The sequence below is a fragment of the Natrix helvetica genome (assembly GCF_964273705.1).
Source record: "Natrix helvetica genome assembly, chromosome: 4".
Lineage (NCBI taxonomy): Eukaryota > Metazoa > Chordata > Lepidosauria > Squamata > Natricidae > Natrix > Natrix helvetica.
Genome location: NC_138550.1, coordinates 67,296,157 through 67,315,437, shown reverse-complemented (window position 1 = coordinate 67,315,437; position 19,281 = coordinate 67,296,157). Strand labels below are relative to the sequence as shown.

The following is a 19,281-nucleotide window of genomic DNA, read 5'->3' as shown; positions in this document are numbered from 1 at the left end:
TCCGTTACCCTTACATATTGTCCCCAACATCGACTATTTTTATGATGGACATAAGCTTCCTGCTACCCCCTTGAACACTGCCAGCTGCCGCCCCATGGACATGTCATCTCCTTGCTTCATCTCCCCATGATGTCATCCCATTTCGTTGATGCCAGACTCTTCTCTATGCTATACTGCGACAGAACTTTATTCCCTCCAGGAACTCCCCCTTTCCCGGGGATGGCCTTCTGACCTATCAAGACGCTTCCTTAATGACAGATCTTGGGATCCTGAGAGGTGGCATGCGAAAAAGAGACTTCTTAAGGGTTTTTTACAGGGGGTTTTAAACCAAATTTAAAGGGGGGGAGGGGGTTGATTCAGATGGCTCAGACAGGCTTGGGGGGGAGTCTGCCAGGGCACAGGCCAGAGCTAACTAATGGGCGTGGGTTGGGAGGGCTAGTAAGGGTTGGGATTCCGGGGGAGACATTAAGCCATTCCATTGGGGGGTTCACCATCTCTACTGTTTGTGGGAGAGGCAGATATGGTGGGGGCCGAGGTCCAAATGATGTTTGGAGGATGCAGGTTTGCTGTTTAAGAGCGATCGTGCGTTCCGACCCTCATCGCCCTTCTCGCACCCCCGGGTGCTCGGGATTACAGACCCTGGTCTCCGGCTGATGTCGCTTAACGCCAGGTCCGTGGTACATAAGGCTCCCCTCATTTACGACCTCATACAAGAGGGTAGAGCGGACCTGGCGTGCATTACGGAGACCTGGTTGGCCATGAGGGGGGGTGCCCCTTAGCGAACTATGCCCACCAGGGCATTTCACCAGCCGAGAGCCCAGGGCAGGGGCGGGGTGGGGGTGGCGGTGGTTATCAGGGAAAGTCTCAGATCTCAGGAGGTCACTGTGCCTCAGATAGGCGGGTGTGAGTCCCTTTTTGTGAAGTGGGGCCTTGGAGCTCAGGTGGGCCTTTTTGTTACATACCTGTCTCCCTGCTATGTTTCATCGGCCCTGCCGGAGCTGCTGGATGTATTAGCTGGACTGGCGTTGATTTCCCCAGGCTCATGGTCCTGGGGGATTTCAATCTGCCTTCCATTGGCGAGACATCCGAGTCAGCTCGGGAGTTCATGGCTTCCATGACAGCTATGGACCTAACTCAGTTAATTCAAGACCTCACCCATAATGGGGGACACACGCTCGACCTGATTTTTGTCTCTGGGCAGTGGATGAATGATCTAGATCTAGGGGACATTTCTATTTAACCCTTGTCATGGTCTGATCATTTCCTCATCAGGCTTGACTTCCATACCGCTACCCCTCGGCACAGGGAGGCGGAACTGACTAGATGGTTCCGCCCCAGGCACCTGATGGAACCCGAAAGGTTCCTGATGGAGCTTGGGACTTTTCCTGAATCCCTTGCTCACAACTCGACCGAAGCCCTAGTGGAAGCCTGGGATAGGGCTGCCGCTGGGGCTTTGGATTGTGTTGTGCCTTTGCGGCCTCTGACCTGGTGTAGATCCCGGATGGCTCCCTGGTTTACCGAGGAGCTCCGGGAGATGAAACGCCGGAAAAGATGCCTAGAGAGTGGCTGGAGGGCCAGCCGGTCCGAATCTGATCGAACACTAGTAAGAATTCATATTAAATCCTACTTAGTGGCGATAGAAGCAGCAAAACGGCAATATTTTCCCACTCTTATCGCATCCGCAGATAACTGCCCAGCCGCCCTGTTTAGGGTGACCCGCTCCTTACTTAACCAAGGAACTGGGGAAGACCCCTTGCAGGGTAGGGCTGAAGAATTTGTTCAGTATCTGCAGGATAAAATTGCTCAGATCCGGACAGGCTTGGACTCTGACTGGGTAGATTTGGGCGAGCCGACGGGGATGAATCTTGAGGAGACAATCTGGGATGGGTTTGACCCTGTGACCCCCGAAGGCATGGACAGGATTATGGGGAGGCTCAGTGCTGCCACTTGTGTGCTGGACCCATGTCCCTTTTGGTTAGTTTCAGCTTCCCGGGAGGTGACATGAGGCTGGTTCCAGGTGATTACCAACGCTTCATTGAGAGAGGGGTTCTTTCCCACCACCTTGAAGGAGGCGGTGGTGAGGCCCCTCCTCAAGAAGCCTTCCCTGGACCCAGCTTCTTTAGCCAACTATCGTCCGGTCTCCAATCTTCGCTTTGTAGCAAAGGTTGTCGAGAGTGTGGTAGCACGTCAGCTTCCCCAGTACCTGGATGAAGCTGTCTACCTGGATCCGTTTCAGTCGGGTTTCAGGCCCAGGTACAGCACGGAGACGGCATTGGTTGCGTTGGTCGATGATCTCTGGCGGGCCTGGGACAGGGGCTGTTCCTCTGTCCTGGTCCTATTAGACTTCTCGGCGGCTTTCGATACCATTGACCATGGTATCCTACTGCGACGACTCGGGGGGTTGGGAGTGGGGGGCACCGTTTTATGGTGGTTCTCCTCCTACCTGTCGGATCGGTCACAGTTTGTGTTGACTGGAGGGCAGAGATCGACCCCCAGGTGCGTCACTTGTGGGGTGCCCCAGGGGTTGGTTCTCTCACCCCTCCTGTTCAACATATATATGAAACCGCTGGGCGAGATCATCCGTGGTTTTGGAGTACAGTATCATCAATATGCTGATGATACCCAACTTTTCATCTCTACCCCAAATCACCCAAACAATGCCCTCGACGTGATGTCCCGATGCCTGGAGGCTGTGCGGATCTGGATGGGGAGGAACAGGCTCAAGCTCAATCCCTCCAAGACTGAGTGGCTGTGGTTTCCCTCATCCCGATTTGTACATCTTGTTCCATCTTTGACGATAGGGGGAGAAATTTTAGCCCCCTCAGAGAAGGCTCACAATCTGGGAGTCCTCCTGGATGCGCCGCTTAGTTTAGAAGAACACCTGACGGCCGTGACCAGGGGGGCCTTTTACCAGGTTCGCCTGGTACGTCAGTTCTGCCCCTTCCTGGATCGGGATGCTCTGTGCACAGTCACTCATGCCCTCATCCTTTCTCGCCTGGACTACTGCAATGCTCTCTACATGGGGCTGCCCTTGAAGAGCACCCGGAGGCTTCAGCTGGTCCAGAATGCGGCCGCACAGGTTGTCATGGGGGTACCTAGGTGCTCCCATGTTACACCCCTTTTAGGCGGCCTGCACTGGTTGCCGGTTGTTTTCCGGGTGCGATTCAAGGTATTAATTATGACCTTTAAAGCACTCTATGGCTTAGGCCCAGGGTACCTGCGAGACCACCTACTGCCACCAGTAGCTTCCCACCGTCCAGTACAATCCCACAGAGTTGGCTTCCTCAGGGTGCCGTCGGCCAGGCAGTGTCGGCTGGTGACCCCCAGGAGGAGAGCCTTCTCTGTGGGAGTGCCTTCCCTCTGGAATGAGCTGCCCCCGGAGCTTCGCATAATCCCCGACCTCCGGTCCTTCCGACGCACCCTAAAAAGTTGGCTTTTCCAGCAAGCCGGCCTGGCCTGTTTTAACTTATTTTAAATGTATTGTTTTTTTTTAATTCGGTTTGTTTTTTTGGATATGGATTTAATCTTTTTTAACTTTTGGGATGTGTGTTTTTTAATGTTGTACGCCGCCCTGAGTCCTTTTGGAGAAGGGCGGCATATAAATCCAAATAAACCAAACCAAATCAAACTTTCCCTGTGTCAATTTCAAAGAAACTGGGTGATTGATTGAGCTGGGGAAAGAACCAGATCATAGTACATGGCAAATGTTATTTGCATTAGTTTTGTTGGTTTCTGCACAAATCTATCTGAAGTTTTTTTACTGGTGAAATTTGACCCCCAATAAAAATTGCATATTTTTTCCCCACAATTATCCAGATAAATATTGGATGAGTTATAAAGAGAAATATTCTTTGTGTTTTAGTGGATAATGAAAAAGTATCACGGGAGGGAGGGAGTATTTGATAAATTGAATGTTAATGGCTTAAGCAGAGAATTACATTTTCAAAAAAATTGGATTATTATGTAGATTTGATGAAGAGTATATGCTGTTAAACAGCTAAAAATTATTATATTTTTAACTGTTGGCAGCTAAAATTTCAATTACTGTAAAAGTATTTGAATAATTTATCACTTACAAATGTTATAATAAAATGTGGACAGAACTCTACTCGAAAAAGTATTGAAAATTTAAGACTCTTTAAAAAAATTACAAAGAAATCCCCTTGCGGGAGGGGCTTTGTTTGGGGGCACCAAGGGCCAATTGGGTCTGATAGGATTAGGAAATTACTGTTTAAACCTGATCATGTCCAAAAGGCAGGGAGGAAAAGGTGCAACCTCCGTTTTGTTTCTGAAATGTACTGTATTATCTCCACTCCATCTGGTAGCTTCTCTTGCAATAGGAACCACCTATTTCTTATTTTAGATTAGTATCACTTTGGTGATATTTTAAAAATATGTTATGGTGTCAATAGGGCTTAGCACTGCACAAAATGAGTGGTTTTGATTAAAATTTCAAAGGAAAAACTATGTTGCTACACAAATCCTGTTCAGTTCTCACATTATTTTTTTTTTTAAAAAAAAAGATTTATTTTTGAACATACATGACCAAAAAAATAGTATAGGAAAACTATAGTAAGATTTATATAATCTGAAAAGAAACTAGAAACTGTATAAAATGAGAAAACTTTGCGATGGACAGGTGAGAAAAATCCCAAACTACCGGTATGCAGAATTTTATTTTTTTCCAGTGAGATTTGCATGAACATAGCCGGCAAGCAATAGCATATATGACAGATTGGCTCCATGTGCTGCAGTGATTAAAACATTGGAGGAAGACTTGTGTGACACTAGACCTCAAGTATGCACTCAACCCTGATCACCTTTAGGTTAATCAGTTTTAGTCCCTTGTACTGTAATTTCCTAGGATTGTTATAGTACTGTTACAGTGCTAAATTAGCATACATGCTGAATTGGGTTCCTAGAATACAGGTTGCTAATGAATGCAATAAATATGTATATACAACAATTACATCAGTGGTGGGTTTCAAAAATTTTTGCTACCGGTTTGGTAGGCATGGCTAGGTGGCCGGGGGGGGGGGGGCATGTGACTGAGTGGGAGTGACCAATTTAATGTCACTCAGGCCCATGTCCACTCAGCCATGTCCACAGGAAAAGGTAGGACATTTTTTGAAATTTTGCAAAGTAATTAACAACTTCTTGCACTCGCAAGAAGTTTTTATTTACTGTGCAAGGGCCGGGAGTTGCTCCAAGACTGCAGGCTCTGAGGCTGCAGGCACCGGGGGGAGTGGGGGGGAAACACTGCCCGATTGCCCCCTCCCAAAACAACCTTGGAGGTTTTCAAGCTCATCTGGAGAGGCGGTTTTTTAAAAAGAAAACCCCGAAAAAGTCACAAGATCCGGAGCTGCCAGTCTCCAATAAGATGCGCATCTAGTGGCCTATCCCACCCCACCCCATCCTGCCACCCCCAAATTGTGCTCCACTCTGAGAGTCTCTTAGCCATTGTGTGCAGAGAAAAACCTTGCACAATAAAGAAATATTTCTCACGAGTGTGAGAAGTTGTTAATTGCCTCACACTCATGAGAAGTTTTTCTTTACTGTGTAAGGTGAAGCGAGCAAGCAAAGAGATGGAGGAACTTCGGGGAGCCTCCCGGGTGCTGTACCCCATCCCAGCCTTTGCCCATGCCGCTGTGCCATTTTCAAGGACCCAGCTTGCCAGGCTGCCCTCATCCCCACCATGGCTGCAGCAGTGGCAGTTTCGGAAGATGCTATCCCGGCGGGGAGGGGGGCCGTCCGGCACAGCAAGCTTTGTAGCCATATGGCTGTGAAGCTTGCCGGGCTGACCCCATCCCTGCTGTGGCTGCAATGGTGTGTGTGGGGGGTAGGCTAGCAGAAATGCTTACCTGTGTGTAGGCAGGAGGAGGCAGTTCTGTGGATGCATGTGGCGAAGGCGAGGCAGGGCGAACATCCGAGCTGGTTCGGGGGCATGGCCAGCTTGCCGTCCCTACCGGTTTGGCGACCCAGGCCCAATTTCCATTACCAGTTTGCCCAAACCAGTGCAAACCTATAGGAACCCACCTCTGCATTACATATCCTCTAAGAATATACAATCACAGAGTTTGTGCAGATTTGGGGGACCATGTGACTGAACAGATTGATACTGAAAGGTTCAACTAATGTAAACATGTCATGTTGCAGTAGGTTATGTTGTTTATGTTATGTTTAAGTCCTCTGGTGGTCTATTGGATTCTGAGGAGCATTTCTGCCCTTTGAATGCCAGGGTCCTAATTTAAATTGGCTTCTCTTCAGCATGAAGATGCAATGGTATAGAGGAGCTCTAAAAGTTACAGAACTGTAACTATGATAATGGCACGATGTTAAATTACAAATACAATGTTATGGAAACTTTAATTAATACAAAGGATACCTCTCATAGAGTATCAACTCAGGTTATCTGAATTTGAAATCTTAAGTGAGGGGAAAAGAAAGCCTAGTAAGACAATTAAAGGAAACCTAAAAGTACTTCATTGTGGATTTGCTTAAACCAAAAAAGGAAAGTTGTAAGATGGCCAAATATAAAAATTCATTGCATGGGGCACCAGAGCCTATATTTAAATAAATAAATAATTTATTTTAAAAAACTTTTTTTGAAATGGCTAAATTAAATTTCAATTGGGTAGTAAAAATAGTTTGGTAAAATATATATCTAAAAACTGCAGGAAATGTTTGGTGAATGTGTTGGCTAAGAGAGGTATGGTTTCACCTATTGCTATCAATTATTAATAGACATGCACTTCTCTAATAGTAACAGTACAGGCAATCCTTGACCTACGATCACAACTAAGCCCAAAATTTATGTTGTTAAGTGAGAAATTCATTAACTGAGATTTGCCTCATATTACGACTTTTCTTGCCACATTTGTTAACCAAATCACTGCAATTGTTAAATTAGTAACACGATTGTTAAGTGAACCTGGTTTTCCCATTGACTTGACTTCTCAGAAAGTTGCAAAAGGTGATCACATGATCCCAGGATGTTGCAACTCATAAATGTGAGTCAGTTGTCAAATATCTGAATATAAAGCATGTGACCATGAGGATGCTGCAATGGTCAGAAGTGTGAAAAAGTGTCATAAGTCTACTTTTTTCAGTGCCATTATAACATCTAATGGTCACTAATAAACTGTTCATTGTAAGGTGAGGACTACCTGTATAGATTTCTCATATTTTATTAATGATATATTTTATAGAGTATTCTTGCCTTCCTTGTGGAGTTTTAGGCAGCTTTGTGTGCAGCATAATATCCAGGAAATTTATTTTGTTTGCTGTTTAGTTTACATAATAGTCACAGTTCATATAATGGTATAATGGTCTGAGCTCAAAATAATACCCTGCAACTTACTGATTTCTTGATTTAAGAAAGGTATTTTACTTGTGTTTCAATTCATACACAAAAACTGGTTACTAACAGTGCTTAAAAATATTAACGCTACTCCACTTGTTCACAAATGTACAAAAAATAATAGATTTACATTCAACTACTAAAGCTTAATGTCCACACTAGATAATAGTTGCATTGACATTCACATACATAAGCACAGAATAAATATTTTAGGATACTTATAAGAGCATGTTGCATACATACAGTACTTTAATTTTACATAATAAGCAATAATTTGAAGGGTCAGAAATTCATAAAATCTTAGAGAAACTAAACCCAAGATCATGTAGGCAAATACATCAAGACACTGAACAGAGCTAGCAGATTAGTAAAGTTGCTTGGTGAGAAAGAATTTATTTCCACTTCCCCTGATTATTATTATTATTATTTTTACAAAAGGAGTGTACTTGAAAGTGCAGAATAAGGAAAGCAAAATGAGAGCAAGAAAATCTTGTATTTCTTTATGCATGCAAGAGGCAGTCCCCATTCCCAATCTAGTGACCTGATATAATAAAGCGGTGATTGGCAGATATAATACAGTGTTTCAGGCATTTTTTCTAAAGCACTTTATTAGCAGCAATTATATTTTCTAATGGCTGTAAATTTACTTCGGTTTGAGGGTAAAGGACATCATATTTCTTCATTTACAGCTATTCTCCCTTTATAAATATATTAAATCACTAATAGCATGGATAAGACTACTTCCTTCTATATTTTTGCATATGTTTTATGGAAATACTCTGATATTTTCAGAGATGCTCTGTGCAAAGGAATGTTAAATAGAGTGGAAACAAGGGCATAAAGGAAACATCACAGTCATTTACAGTCCTGAGATGCCAGCCTTTAATTCCTTTGTTAAACTCTGAGAGCTTTTCAGCATGGTGGTTTCATAACAGCCTTGGACAATGTCCCCAGCGGGACATTCAGTTATCTGGATTATAGACACTCTATCCACACAGCTGCACACAAGATATGAATAAGGAATCCCCACTCACACACTCTTACTTGTGTTTTATTTTTTCCCCAAGAGGGAGATTTTCCACACACCTTGTTTAGCTCTACACTAGTGAGTTAAGGATATGGGAGGTTGCCATGTAGACGTTCCCTGAGGGACATCCTTGCTAGGAGATCAAAGGCCTTGTTGCAGCAATATGGTCAATGGCTTGGAAGCAGACATACCTCATGGTTTCTCATATGAGTTGTCTGAGTTAAACTTGGTTTTTTTTTGCTGGAGTGTGCATATAAAATATAGAAAAGCTTGCACTCACAACATACATGGATTCATCTGATGGAATACAAAATAATCACAAATTTAAGGTAGCTCTCCGGGCACATTGATTTAACAAGTAATTTGTTCATGTTTTATGAGTGCTTTTGCATCTTATTAACCTGACCTTGCATCACCTAGCCAGCCATCAGTGCACAGGCGTTTTCAATCAGCTACAGGGTGCACAATAACAAAACTGTTTAACTCTCCACCCACATATATGTCATCAGGATAGGATTACAGACTCCACTTTTGCTTGGGCTATGTTGTGAAGTTTCTTTTTCCAGAGTAGGAGAAAAGAAACAAATCTGCGTTTTTATAATCTGAAAATAAGACAGGGTAGAGAATAATAGTTAATGTCAGGTGTGATAAAGCTTTCAAGAAAAAAAACTGTTAAGCAAAAGACATTGTGAATTCCCTGCAGATTTTTGAAGTCTTGCACATACAGAAAATTTATTAACAGTAGGAAGAAGTTGGGAGTTGCTACATGGGAGAGCTCTTCCAAATTGCAAAAATTGGCTAAATCAATTGTTCAGTATAAACCCCTCATTGATCACTGTTGTCAGTGGTGTTGTTGGTCTTTTCTTTTTTATCCTGAGCCTTGTTTCCCTTCTTTTTTTTCTTTTTTTTCTTGGTCTCTTCCTTCTTGCCAAAGGTTATGAAGTCACTTTTATCAGTTTGGCTATTTGGTGGATCTTGACGAATGGAGATGATGGCAGGAGATCCTGGGATAATGAACTTGTCTGGCAACTCACTTGGGCCTGGCTGCTTGGAATTGCCAGGCCCATATTTGAAAGTCCAGCTGTTGCTGTTCACGCCAGCTCCCACTGGAGGGGACACTTCACCAGCTTCAGGTTCTAAGGGGGAAAAAATAAAATACAATAAAATACAATACAATAAAGCATTAAAATATTATTCAGCTAGAAATACATGCAGGTAACTTGCACCTGTTAGCACTATGTTCTAAGAATTATTTCAAATAAGGGTCAAAATGATGCTACAGGTACATATCAAGTTTTCACCGATGGGATTTATCTTCTCTAATCAAAAGAAACCACATTTCCTTAATGTTTTTTTCAAAACCCTGGAAATCTATAACTTGAATTGCCAAATTACAATTAAAAATGATATTTTTAATTTTATATTTATATTGATTTTATATTAATAACCACTTCATGCATCTATCAAACTGGATTCTAGCCCACAAAGGCTTGTGTCCAATAGGTTGAATATTACGGCACATTAAAACTACCTCACAAAGATCAAAGCTGTTTCATTTGAATTAAGAGCTGTGGTGGCACAGTGGTTAGAGTGCAGTACTGACTGCCGGCTGCCTGCAAGTTCAAATCTCACCAGGCTGAAAGGTGACTCAGCCTTCCAAGATGGGTAAAATGAGGACCCAAATTGTTAGATAGGGCAATGAGAAGGCAGACTCAGGCTTAACGCAACAACAGCTCTTTATTATATCAGTCAAGTATGTACAATCCAGCAACTGTTCGGTCTGACAGCTTTCCTTTTATAGGGAGCTGTCAGACCTCTTAGCCAATCAGATTAAACCTCTGTTCCCGCCGGAACAGAGGACCAGAGTGGAAACCATGGTAGCTAGTGTTATTATCTAACACCCCTCCCCTCTCGGTTGGGATGTTTCTATTGGTCACATAGTCCTTGAGGTAGGCGGGTCTTTGTTTTGCTCTACCAGACCTGCGCAGTTCATTTGGAACCAGTTCTTCAGGCAGGTCGGACGGACTGTCTGGAACCTGATGGAACTTATCCTTGGCTTTGCTCACTTGGAGCTTGCTGTGGGCCTGCAACAAACTCAGATAAGTTTTCTGGATCTTGCGGGTTTGAGCTGGCTGTGGAAGGAGTGAATGTTTGCTCCTTTTGGGTAGGGCCTTGACTGCTTTGTTCTGGAATTTCATCTGGTGCCCTAAGATTGGAGTGGGAGAGGCGACAACGGAGTTGGTCAATATGCCTCCTCCAATTTCTACCATTCTCCAGCTCTAATAAATAAGAGCGAGGCCCGGTGATGCCTATCACCGTAGCAGGAATCCATAGCGTTCCCCTGGCATAATTGTCGACGTATACTGAATCCCCTATGCTAAAGTTTTGAATTTTGCTTGTGGAGTCTGGGGGCAATGTGGCAGAGTAGTTTGGGTGTAGTCGGTCTAAGTGGGATCTTAGAAGGCGACCCATGAGAAGCTCGGAGGGGCTTCTCCCCGTGGTGGCGCTTGGCGTAATGTGTTGGATTAGTAAATAGTGATCAACCCGTGTTTGCCAATCACCCGGGGCCCATTCTGGCGAGGGCCTCTTTAGCCGATCGCACCATCCGCTCCACCTGACCATTGGAGGCCGGGTGGAATGGCGCGACCAGGCATGCCGAATTCCCTGGCTAGCTAAGTCGGTCTCGAATTGCATGGCCGTGAATTGGGGCCCATTGTTTGAGATCAAGACGTCAGGAAGGCTGTTCGTGGAGAAAAGTCTCTGTAGCACCTTGATGACCACCTCTGCTGTGGTAGAGGTCATCAGAGTTACCTCTAACCATTTCGAATATGCGTCCACAACTATTAGGAACGTTTGGCCATGAACGGGGCCTGCAAAGTCAATATGCACCCTAGATCAGGGTGCCTGAGGGCACTCCCACTCCTTAGCAGGCGGCTAAGGGGGAGCTGGTCTGGATTCCTGACACGGAGTGCATGGACAGGGAGATAGAAGTATCTCGCTGTCCATGTTAGACGTAGCTCCTAGCCAAGGACTTCATCCTGATGATGCCAGGATGCCCCACATGTAATGCCTCCAATACTGCCTTTCGCAGTTTGCTTGGAACAACCATCCGGTCCCCCCACAGTAAACAGCCCTTGATTACTGACAACTCATCATGTTTAGTAAAAAACATTTTAAATGTGGCCCCAACAGGCCCCTTGGGCCACCCCCTCCACACCCAGTACAGAATCTGCTTAATAACAGAGTCCTTAGCAGAAAAGCGGGCAACGTCATTGGATGAGACAGGTCCAGGCAGTCAATAAGAAGGACTGGTGTCTCGGGAGTGGGGTCGGCCAGCAGTTCGGGTAGGGGACAGCGGCTTAAAGCGTCGGCATGTCCCAACGTGGAACCAGGGCGGTGAATCAGTTTGTAGGAGTAAGCAGCCAGGAAAACATGGTCATGTGCAGAGACAAGGAAACTGGGGTAGGTCGGTCCCCAGCCAGTAGCCCCAGCAGAGGTTTGTGGTCCATCATAAATTCGAAGTCTTGGCCATAAAGGTACTTGTGGAACCGCTTGACTCCCAAAACAGCAGCCAAAGCCTCTCTGTCCATTTGGTTATAGTTTCTTTCAGCGGGAGACAAGGTTCGCGAGTAGAAAGTGATGGGGGCTTCCCTTCCATTGGGCATGCGGTCCAAAATTTGGTCGTCCACGGAAGTCGTGATATGTTGCTGCTTTTCGCAGGGCCGCAATGTATTGGTTAATGGACTCTCCTTCTTTTTGGTTCTGCACATCGAATTCATGGCGGCGAACGTGCATTGAAGGTTTGGGCGCATAGTGAGTTTTTAGAGTCTGTTTTAACGCCGCCCAAGGGACCGCTTGGATCGGAGTTGGCTCCGATAGATCCTTCACCGTTTCGAAGACCTCTCAGCCGCAATAGCCCAGGAAGAGGTTTTTCTTGTGGGAGTCGGGAACCCCCATGAGGTCGTTTGCCTCAAGGAAGCATTCGAACCTCATCATATACGATTCCCAGTGTTCGGCCACCGTGTCATACGGAGTTGGCGGGGTGTGCATGGCCATTCTTGTCTGAGGCGATTCGAATTTGCTGCTTGAAATGGTCGCTCGATGCCGCGCCAATGCTCCGGGCTGGATTTACTTGCTGGATGTCTCGTTGTTCGTTCTTAGCCTATCTGCATCTCAATCCCACCTTCGTCGCCAGTTTTAGATAGGGCAATGAGAAGGCAGACTCAGGCTTAACGCAACAACAGCTCTTTATTTTATCAGTCAAGTATGTACAATCCAGCAACTGTTCGGTCTGACAGCTCTCCTTTTATAGGGAGCTGTCAGACCTCTTAGCCAATCAGATTAAATCTCTGTTCCCGCTGGAACAGAGGACCAGAGTGGAAACCATGGTAGCTAGTGTTAATATCTAACACAAATTGTTGGGGGCAATTGCTGACTCTGCAAACCATTTAGAGAGGGCTGTAAAGCACTGTAAAGCGATATATGTCTAAGTGCTATTGCTATTATTTGTAATCTTCCATAGCTGATTAGTTAGAAATCAAATCAATACAAAATGCAAGACTGAAAGAAGTACAATTATTTGCCTTAGCTCTTTGTGCTTGACAGACTTGGATTAAAACAAAAAACTAAGTAGTTGCTCTATTATTTGTCATTAGGCTATAAATGGCGAGAATTAATTCAGGTTGTATCTTACATCCTGAACTAGTACATGATACAAACATGCTTTATTCCCCAGTGTTTATATATCTCCAATTTTTGTGATATGATTCTCTGATTTTTTAAAAATGTACATGTATACTATTTTACTGGATTATAAAAATGGAGGGTGGGAATATACCATTATTCTGGCATATTGTATATAATTTTGCCCAGTGGTTGGGATGGAGCAAGAGAGCAAGAAAAATGCAGCCAAATTGAAACCCAAGCATGAATGAGAATGATGATTATGTGACAACTATTCACTTAGAAAAAGGAATATTTATTTCAAACAGTTGTTTAAACATAGGTCTACTCAAACATACGAATAATAATGAAATGGAGTTGAATCTAAAAACATGATTTATTTGATTGATTTTAATAAAAGAGTGAAAAGATACAAAGGCGATGGAAAATTCTGAATGTAGGACAGATCATCTTTTGGGTTGTATGAAATGGAAGTCTTGTGGGGTTGAAAAATGGAACAGAAGAAAAAAAAAGAAAACTGTAAAAATAGAATGACTGCAGGAAAAGAAAATACAAGTCCTGTATGGAAAAATATATATATTGCAGAACGAATAAAAAATGAAAAAGAAACATGGAAGCTGCATGGAACAGAGTGAAATATGTGTTACAGAATTGCCACAAAACTACATAAATATGCTAATGAGAAATAAGAAAAAGGATGGTTTTCTAAACATTATAAAGACATGACTACAATATTTAAAATTTTGCATTCCTCTTGTAAGAGAATAATTGTAACTAATTCCTCTACAAATAAATATTATATTTCTTTTTGTGTTTCAATATGAATTTCTACAGAAATTCTTTTGTAATATAACATTTAATTTTTGCTAATATTACTTTCCAAAGAGTCCAGTGTTTCTGAACTTATTTTAATATTCAAATTATGTCATAATATATTCAGCCTTTGCTGTACATTGTTTCAATTCAATATTTTTCCATTGAAAAATATGACTAGTGATATTCGGAAAACCCAATATTATTTTTTTTTCTTATTGAATATAAACATCCATTCAGAAGATTAAGATGCAAAATTCCAGGCAATAACGGGGGTTAAAATAGAATGGAAACCTGAATTTTTTTTATTAGGAATAATGTCTGCGAAATACAAAAAAGAAATCCAGTATTTAATACTACATATAATTACGGTGGCAAGGATTGCTTTTGCCCAGAAATGGAATAAAAAACTAACTCCAAGTGAAGATGAAATAATAAGAAAGGTTATGGAATGTGCTGAAATGGACAAACTAACCAAAGAAATTCAGGGAAAAGAAGAATCAGAATTCTATCAGATATGGGATAAATGGTATAGGTGGATGGAGGAAAGAAACAAGAATAAAAAATAATAGTTATGAGTAAAATAAGAGAGTTATGAATGGTGAAATTCAAATGAAATACAATAGAAGGGGAAATAATATAAGGTGAGTGGTATCGATTGATAATTGCTATTAGAAAGAACAGGAAGCTCCTGTTTGTATTGCATTGTGTAAATGTGTTGTACGTCTACATTTTGTGTGTGTGTATTTTACATGTTTGTTAATAAAATTGAAAAAATTGAAAAAAAAAGATGCAAAATTCCCTCCACCATTGTTTAAGAAGAAGGGAGTGTCAGTAGGTGAACCAGACAGGAAAAACAACCACATAAGCTAAAAATACCTTATTGAAAAGCTACATTAACAGAATCTTGCAATTCTGAAAGTGTAATTGTTCCACTGTCATCACCTTTACAACTTGATAATGTACAGAGGGTCCCTCCTGAGCCCTTTGCTCCAGCCACTATGCACTAAGCTATGCTTTCTCTTATCTGACCGTTCCCTAAGCAGCATCTCTTTGCCTGGTCTCCCAGGATCATCCCCACATATAAGGAGGCCAGGGGTGGGTTTCAATTTTTTTTACTACCAGTTCTGTGGGTGTGGCTAGGTGGGGGCATGTGGCTGAGTGGGTGTGGCCAACTTGGCATCACTCACACACACTCAGTCACATGACAACCCCCCCCCCAAGCCACGGCCACTGAAACAGTGGCAAAATTTTTGGGGACTCCGACGGAGGGAAGGGGGGGAAGAGAGAGGGAAAACTCCCAAAAATAAACCTCCAGTGGATTTAGGGTATGGAAAAGCCATATGCTTCCTAGAAGGAATCGAAGCATTCAACTCTGCAGCCCAGAGGCCATGCCTGTGTTTAAATCCAGCAGGTGAGTGTGGAGGAGAAGAGAACAATGGGAAGGAAAGGATGGGAGATAGGAAAAAATTTAGGTGGATGCGTTGAACTGTGCAAGCAGGGCAGGAGAGAGGGAGGAAAGTTCGCCCGATCCTGGCTCGGGACAAGGGGGTAGGAGGAACCAGCTGCAACCCCCCAAAACACCCCCAGGCGCGATGGGGGCCAAGGGAAATTGCAGAGCCCAGATGTCAAAACTCCCCACCCCACTGATAGAGAAGTGCTGTCGGCATTTGCAGGCTCTCACTTTGCTCGCCGCCACGCATGATTGCAGGGCACAAGCAAGTGCGTGCAATCTGGTGTTGCCCCCACCCCCACCCCTGGGTTCCTCGTTTTGCATTCCATTTTTATGCCTTCAGGTGGAGGAAAGCGAGCCCTACATGGCATCCTGGCTCTGCCCTCTGCTCCATCCGAAGGTACGGAAACAGAATGCAAAAGGAGGAACCCAGGGTGAGGGCGACACCAGATTGCATGTGTGCACTTGTGCCCTGCAATCCTGCATAGTGGCCCCACCCCAGGTTCCTCCTTTTGCATTCCATTTTCATGCCTTCAGGTGGAGGGAAGTGGGCCCTGCATGGCATCCTGGCTCTGCCCTCTGCTCCATCCGAAGGCACGGAAACAGAACACAAAAGGAGGAACCCAGGGTGGGGGCGACACCAGATTGCATGTGTGCACTTGTGCCCTGCAATCCTGCATAGTGGCCCCACCCCAGGTTCCTCCTTTTGCATTCCATTTTCATGCCTTCAGGTGGAGGGAAGTGGGCCCTGCGTGGCATTCTGGCTCTGTGCTCTGTTTGAACCGAAGGCACGAAAATGGAACACAAAAGGGGGAACCCATGTGGGGTGGGGGCACCATGTGTGACTGCAGGGCACAAACGTGTGCATGCAATCCGGTGTTGAGTCCCATTGGCTGCAAAGTTGAATGCTTCAATTCCTTCTAGGAAACCTATCGCTTTTTCTGGCTCTGTACAGCTCGCCTGCACCCTCCTTGGCTGGGTGCCTCCCATTGCCACTGCTCAACTTACCCCTTGCAGGAATTTGATGAAGCTGAGCGGCTTCTTGGCGGGCCCCAGATCCAAACTAAATCCAGACATTTCCAGCGGGGAGCGAGCAGAACACAAGGGAGGTGTCTCTTCTGGTTTCTCATCCCAGAACTTGGGATGCCGCCCTCTCCTGCCACCACTGCCCTCTCCAGCATGCTGCCCCATCCCCGCCGTGGCTGCAATGGCAGTGGCTTTGGGAGACGCTGGCCGGTGGGAAGGGGGGGCTAGGCTAGTGGAAATGCTTATCAGTGTAGGCAGGTGGCAGTTCTGTGGCTGCATGTGGCGAAGGCGAGGCAGGGCAAGTGTCAAAGTGGGCTGGTTAGGGGGCGCGGCCTGCAAGCTGTCACTACTGGTTTGGCGATCCATGCCCAATTACAACTACCGAACCAGGAGCAACCCACCTCTGAAGGAGGCTTGATGAAATTGCTCACAATAGCTGAGATCATGTACCTGATCCTTCTTTTATGTGCCAACAACACATTTACTTTAGTATAATCTTTTTTATGTGGCAGATTCTAGCTAACTACTTTATTCACAAAATCAGCAGAAAAGATGAGGGAAGAATGATAGGAGAAGGGAAGGAATTAAAAAAAAAACAAGAATAGAAGATGAATAGATAGCACGGAATAGATAGGCTCTGTGAAAATGTAGTTCGTTAATTATCTGTTTTGAAAAAGTACAAATTGGGCAAAAGCAGGCAGCAAAGAGTTACAGACCTCTATGTCTCTTTGTGGCTACTTGATGCTATGTAGTCTCAATTTCTGCAACCCAGCCTTGGAAACCCTACCTCAAGATGGCTGCTTATCAAAGAAAGAACAAATGAAGAAGCAGAGGGTTAGCACTGCAGGGTTGTGGGAGCAATGCCAGAAATAGATTTTTTTCCCTGCTGCTCTCCCTCCCTCCTGAATCTGTCTCTTGGGGGTGGAACAGGGCATATACTTGTCATCTCTGCACAATCCTAAATCCAGTCTGTTATTTCCTAAATAAGGTGAGGCTGCAGCACATAAATTCTGCTTCAGAGCCCTCTGGTTTTCTATGAATACCTTTCTCTGTTAAAAAATTGAGCTTTTGAAAATCTGAAAGAATCAGGAACCATGTAACTGCCATTCCAAGCAGATATATTCTTTAGTTCATTGATTTTATTCCAGAATGCACGTCTCCACATCTTTTTTCAAGTCATTACATTGTATTCTCTTCTCTGTCTCTTATATTTTTGATATAGCTCCAAAAGGCTATCACCTTCTTACCAAGCTACATCTAGAATTATATTAGGTTAAACCATAACCATTTGAAAATATGCCAATTTAAAAGGCATTTTTAAATCACAGAGGAGGAGGCGAGCTGGCAGGAAATTGCAAGAACCTGATTTTCCTACCTTTTTATGTTATGCTGGTTGCTGTTTTTTCCTCTGACTGATATGATGAATATTTATTGTTCAAAGAAGTCATAGATTGTCTGCATTAATTCTGAAAAGCTTGCAGAGCATAAACATAGCTGTTTGTGTGTGTGTGTGTGTGTGTGTGTGTGTGTGTGTGTGTGTAGTATGTGGGCAATATGCAAATCGGTGGATGACTTTCTCTGCAAATATTAAAAATAGTCTTTTAAAAAGCCTTTTCTGGATTAAATTTTCCATAAAAACTAGTTTATAAAAAAGTATTGCAAATAACAGAAAAGTAGCTAAACATATTACACTGCAATCTATTCACTCAGCCTTCCTTTTTAAAAGCAAATAGTTTCTTCTCTCTTGTGATCTCATGTCTTGTTCCCTGACTGACAGATGCTCTGAGGTCATTTAGATGCTAATGGGATTTCATGGAATTTCTCCTCTGTAAACCATCTGGATCAGCTTTCATGGCAAGGATGGCAAAGGTTAGAGCCTGCCATCAGTTAGGTTTTCACTGTCCTCACGGAAGACCATCTTTGTGATGTTTCTATTTCAATAAATAATATTTGAAATAATATCTAAAATATTATGAAAATAATATTTCTAAACAGTTTCCAAGCCTCTCTTTGCCTCATTCTCTCCAAACAAAATGTTCTACTTATTTCATATTAGCAGCGTGCATTGGATTGGAATGAAGCTTAAGGTTCAAACTAGAGTGGCTTCTTTGGCACAGATTTTTATTAGGCATCACTCCATTTCAACTCTGGGGTTACAGAAAGGTCAGTCAGTTATCATCAAGATCTATATGGTGTTCAAAAAGGAGGAGAATACAAACTGAAAAGAAAAACGGTTTCCCTCAACCAAACCTTCTGAAATATCTGAATTATTGCTCACTCTAGGAAGCTATTATCATAGTAAATTCATTACACTCCATTTAATAATAATTCTTATAACAGAGATTTAGATTAGACTTCTAAAGCAAGTGCTTCAATACTTCCAGAACGATTACTTTGTAATTTGAAGTGATTATTCCTTTCATAATGATCAGGTTTTCCAAAACAATTTCCATCAAAAAAACAAAAGAGACATGGCACATTTAAACGTCAGATTGCTAGGGACTATCTCAATTTATTTTAATGGAATTTTATTATTTTATTTAGATTCCATCTTTATTATGTTCATAAATAGTTCAAGGCAGGGAGTTATCTCCCACTCCTTACTCCTCCTTTTTTTTTCAACAAAAATGGGGGAACTGAGAGTGACTGGCTCAAGATCACCTGGCCAGCTTTCCTAAAGCAGGATTAGAACTTGAAGTTCTCTGGTTTCCAGCCTAGTACCTTAAGTGCTAGAACAAACTTGCTCTCTTATTTAGCGGAACTGGCCCCTTACAATTTGCTCTTTCCTGCAAATTTCATTCCATTATGATAAAAAAACACCCAGTCCCTGAATTTTTCCCATGAATAAATTAGATATCTATAATACTTATCACCAAAGCCTCTGGGTAGGTAAATGAATTCTGTATCAGTACTGTTCAA

General features: G+C 43.4%; 1 protein-coding gene across 6 annotated transcripts in view; it reads right to left on the bottom strand.

Moving 5' to 3' along the window:
- Nucleotides 1–7,363: 7,363 nt before the first annotated feature.
- The window catches only part of LOC309390752 (protocadherin alpha-5-like), a 243,203-nt gene continuing 231,285 nt past the window's right edge, over nucleotides 7,364–19,281 (bottom strand). For all 6 annotated transcript variants that reach the window (XM_081950450.1, XM_081950451.1, XM_081950452.1 and 3 more), the window contains exon 4: nucleotides 7,364–9,523. In XM_081950450.1, the coding sequence (XP_081806576.1) occupies nucleotides 9,213–9,523 (311 nt within the window). In that variant the 3' untranslated portion in view covers nucleotides 7,364–9,212. The remainder of the gene's footprint in view (nucleotides 9,524–19,281) is intronic.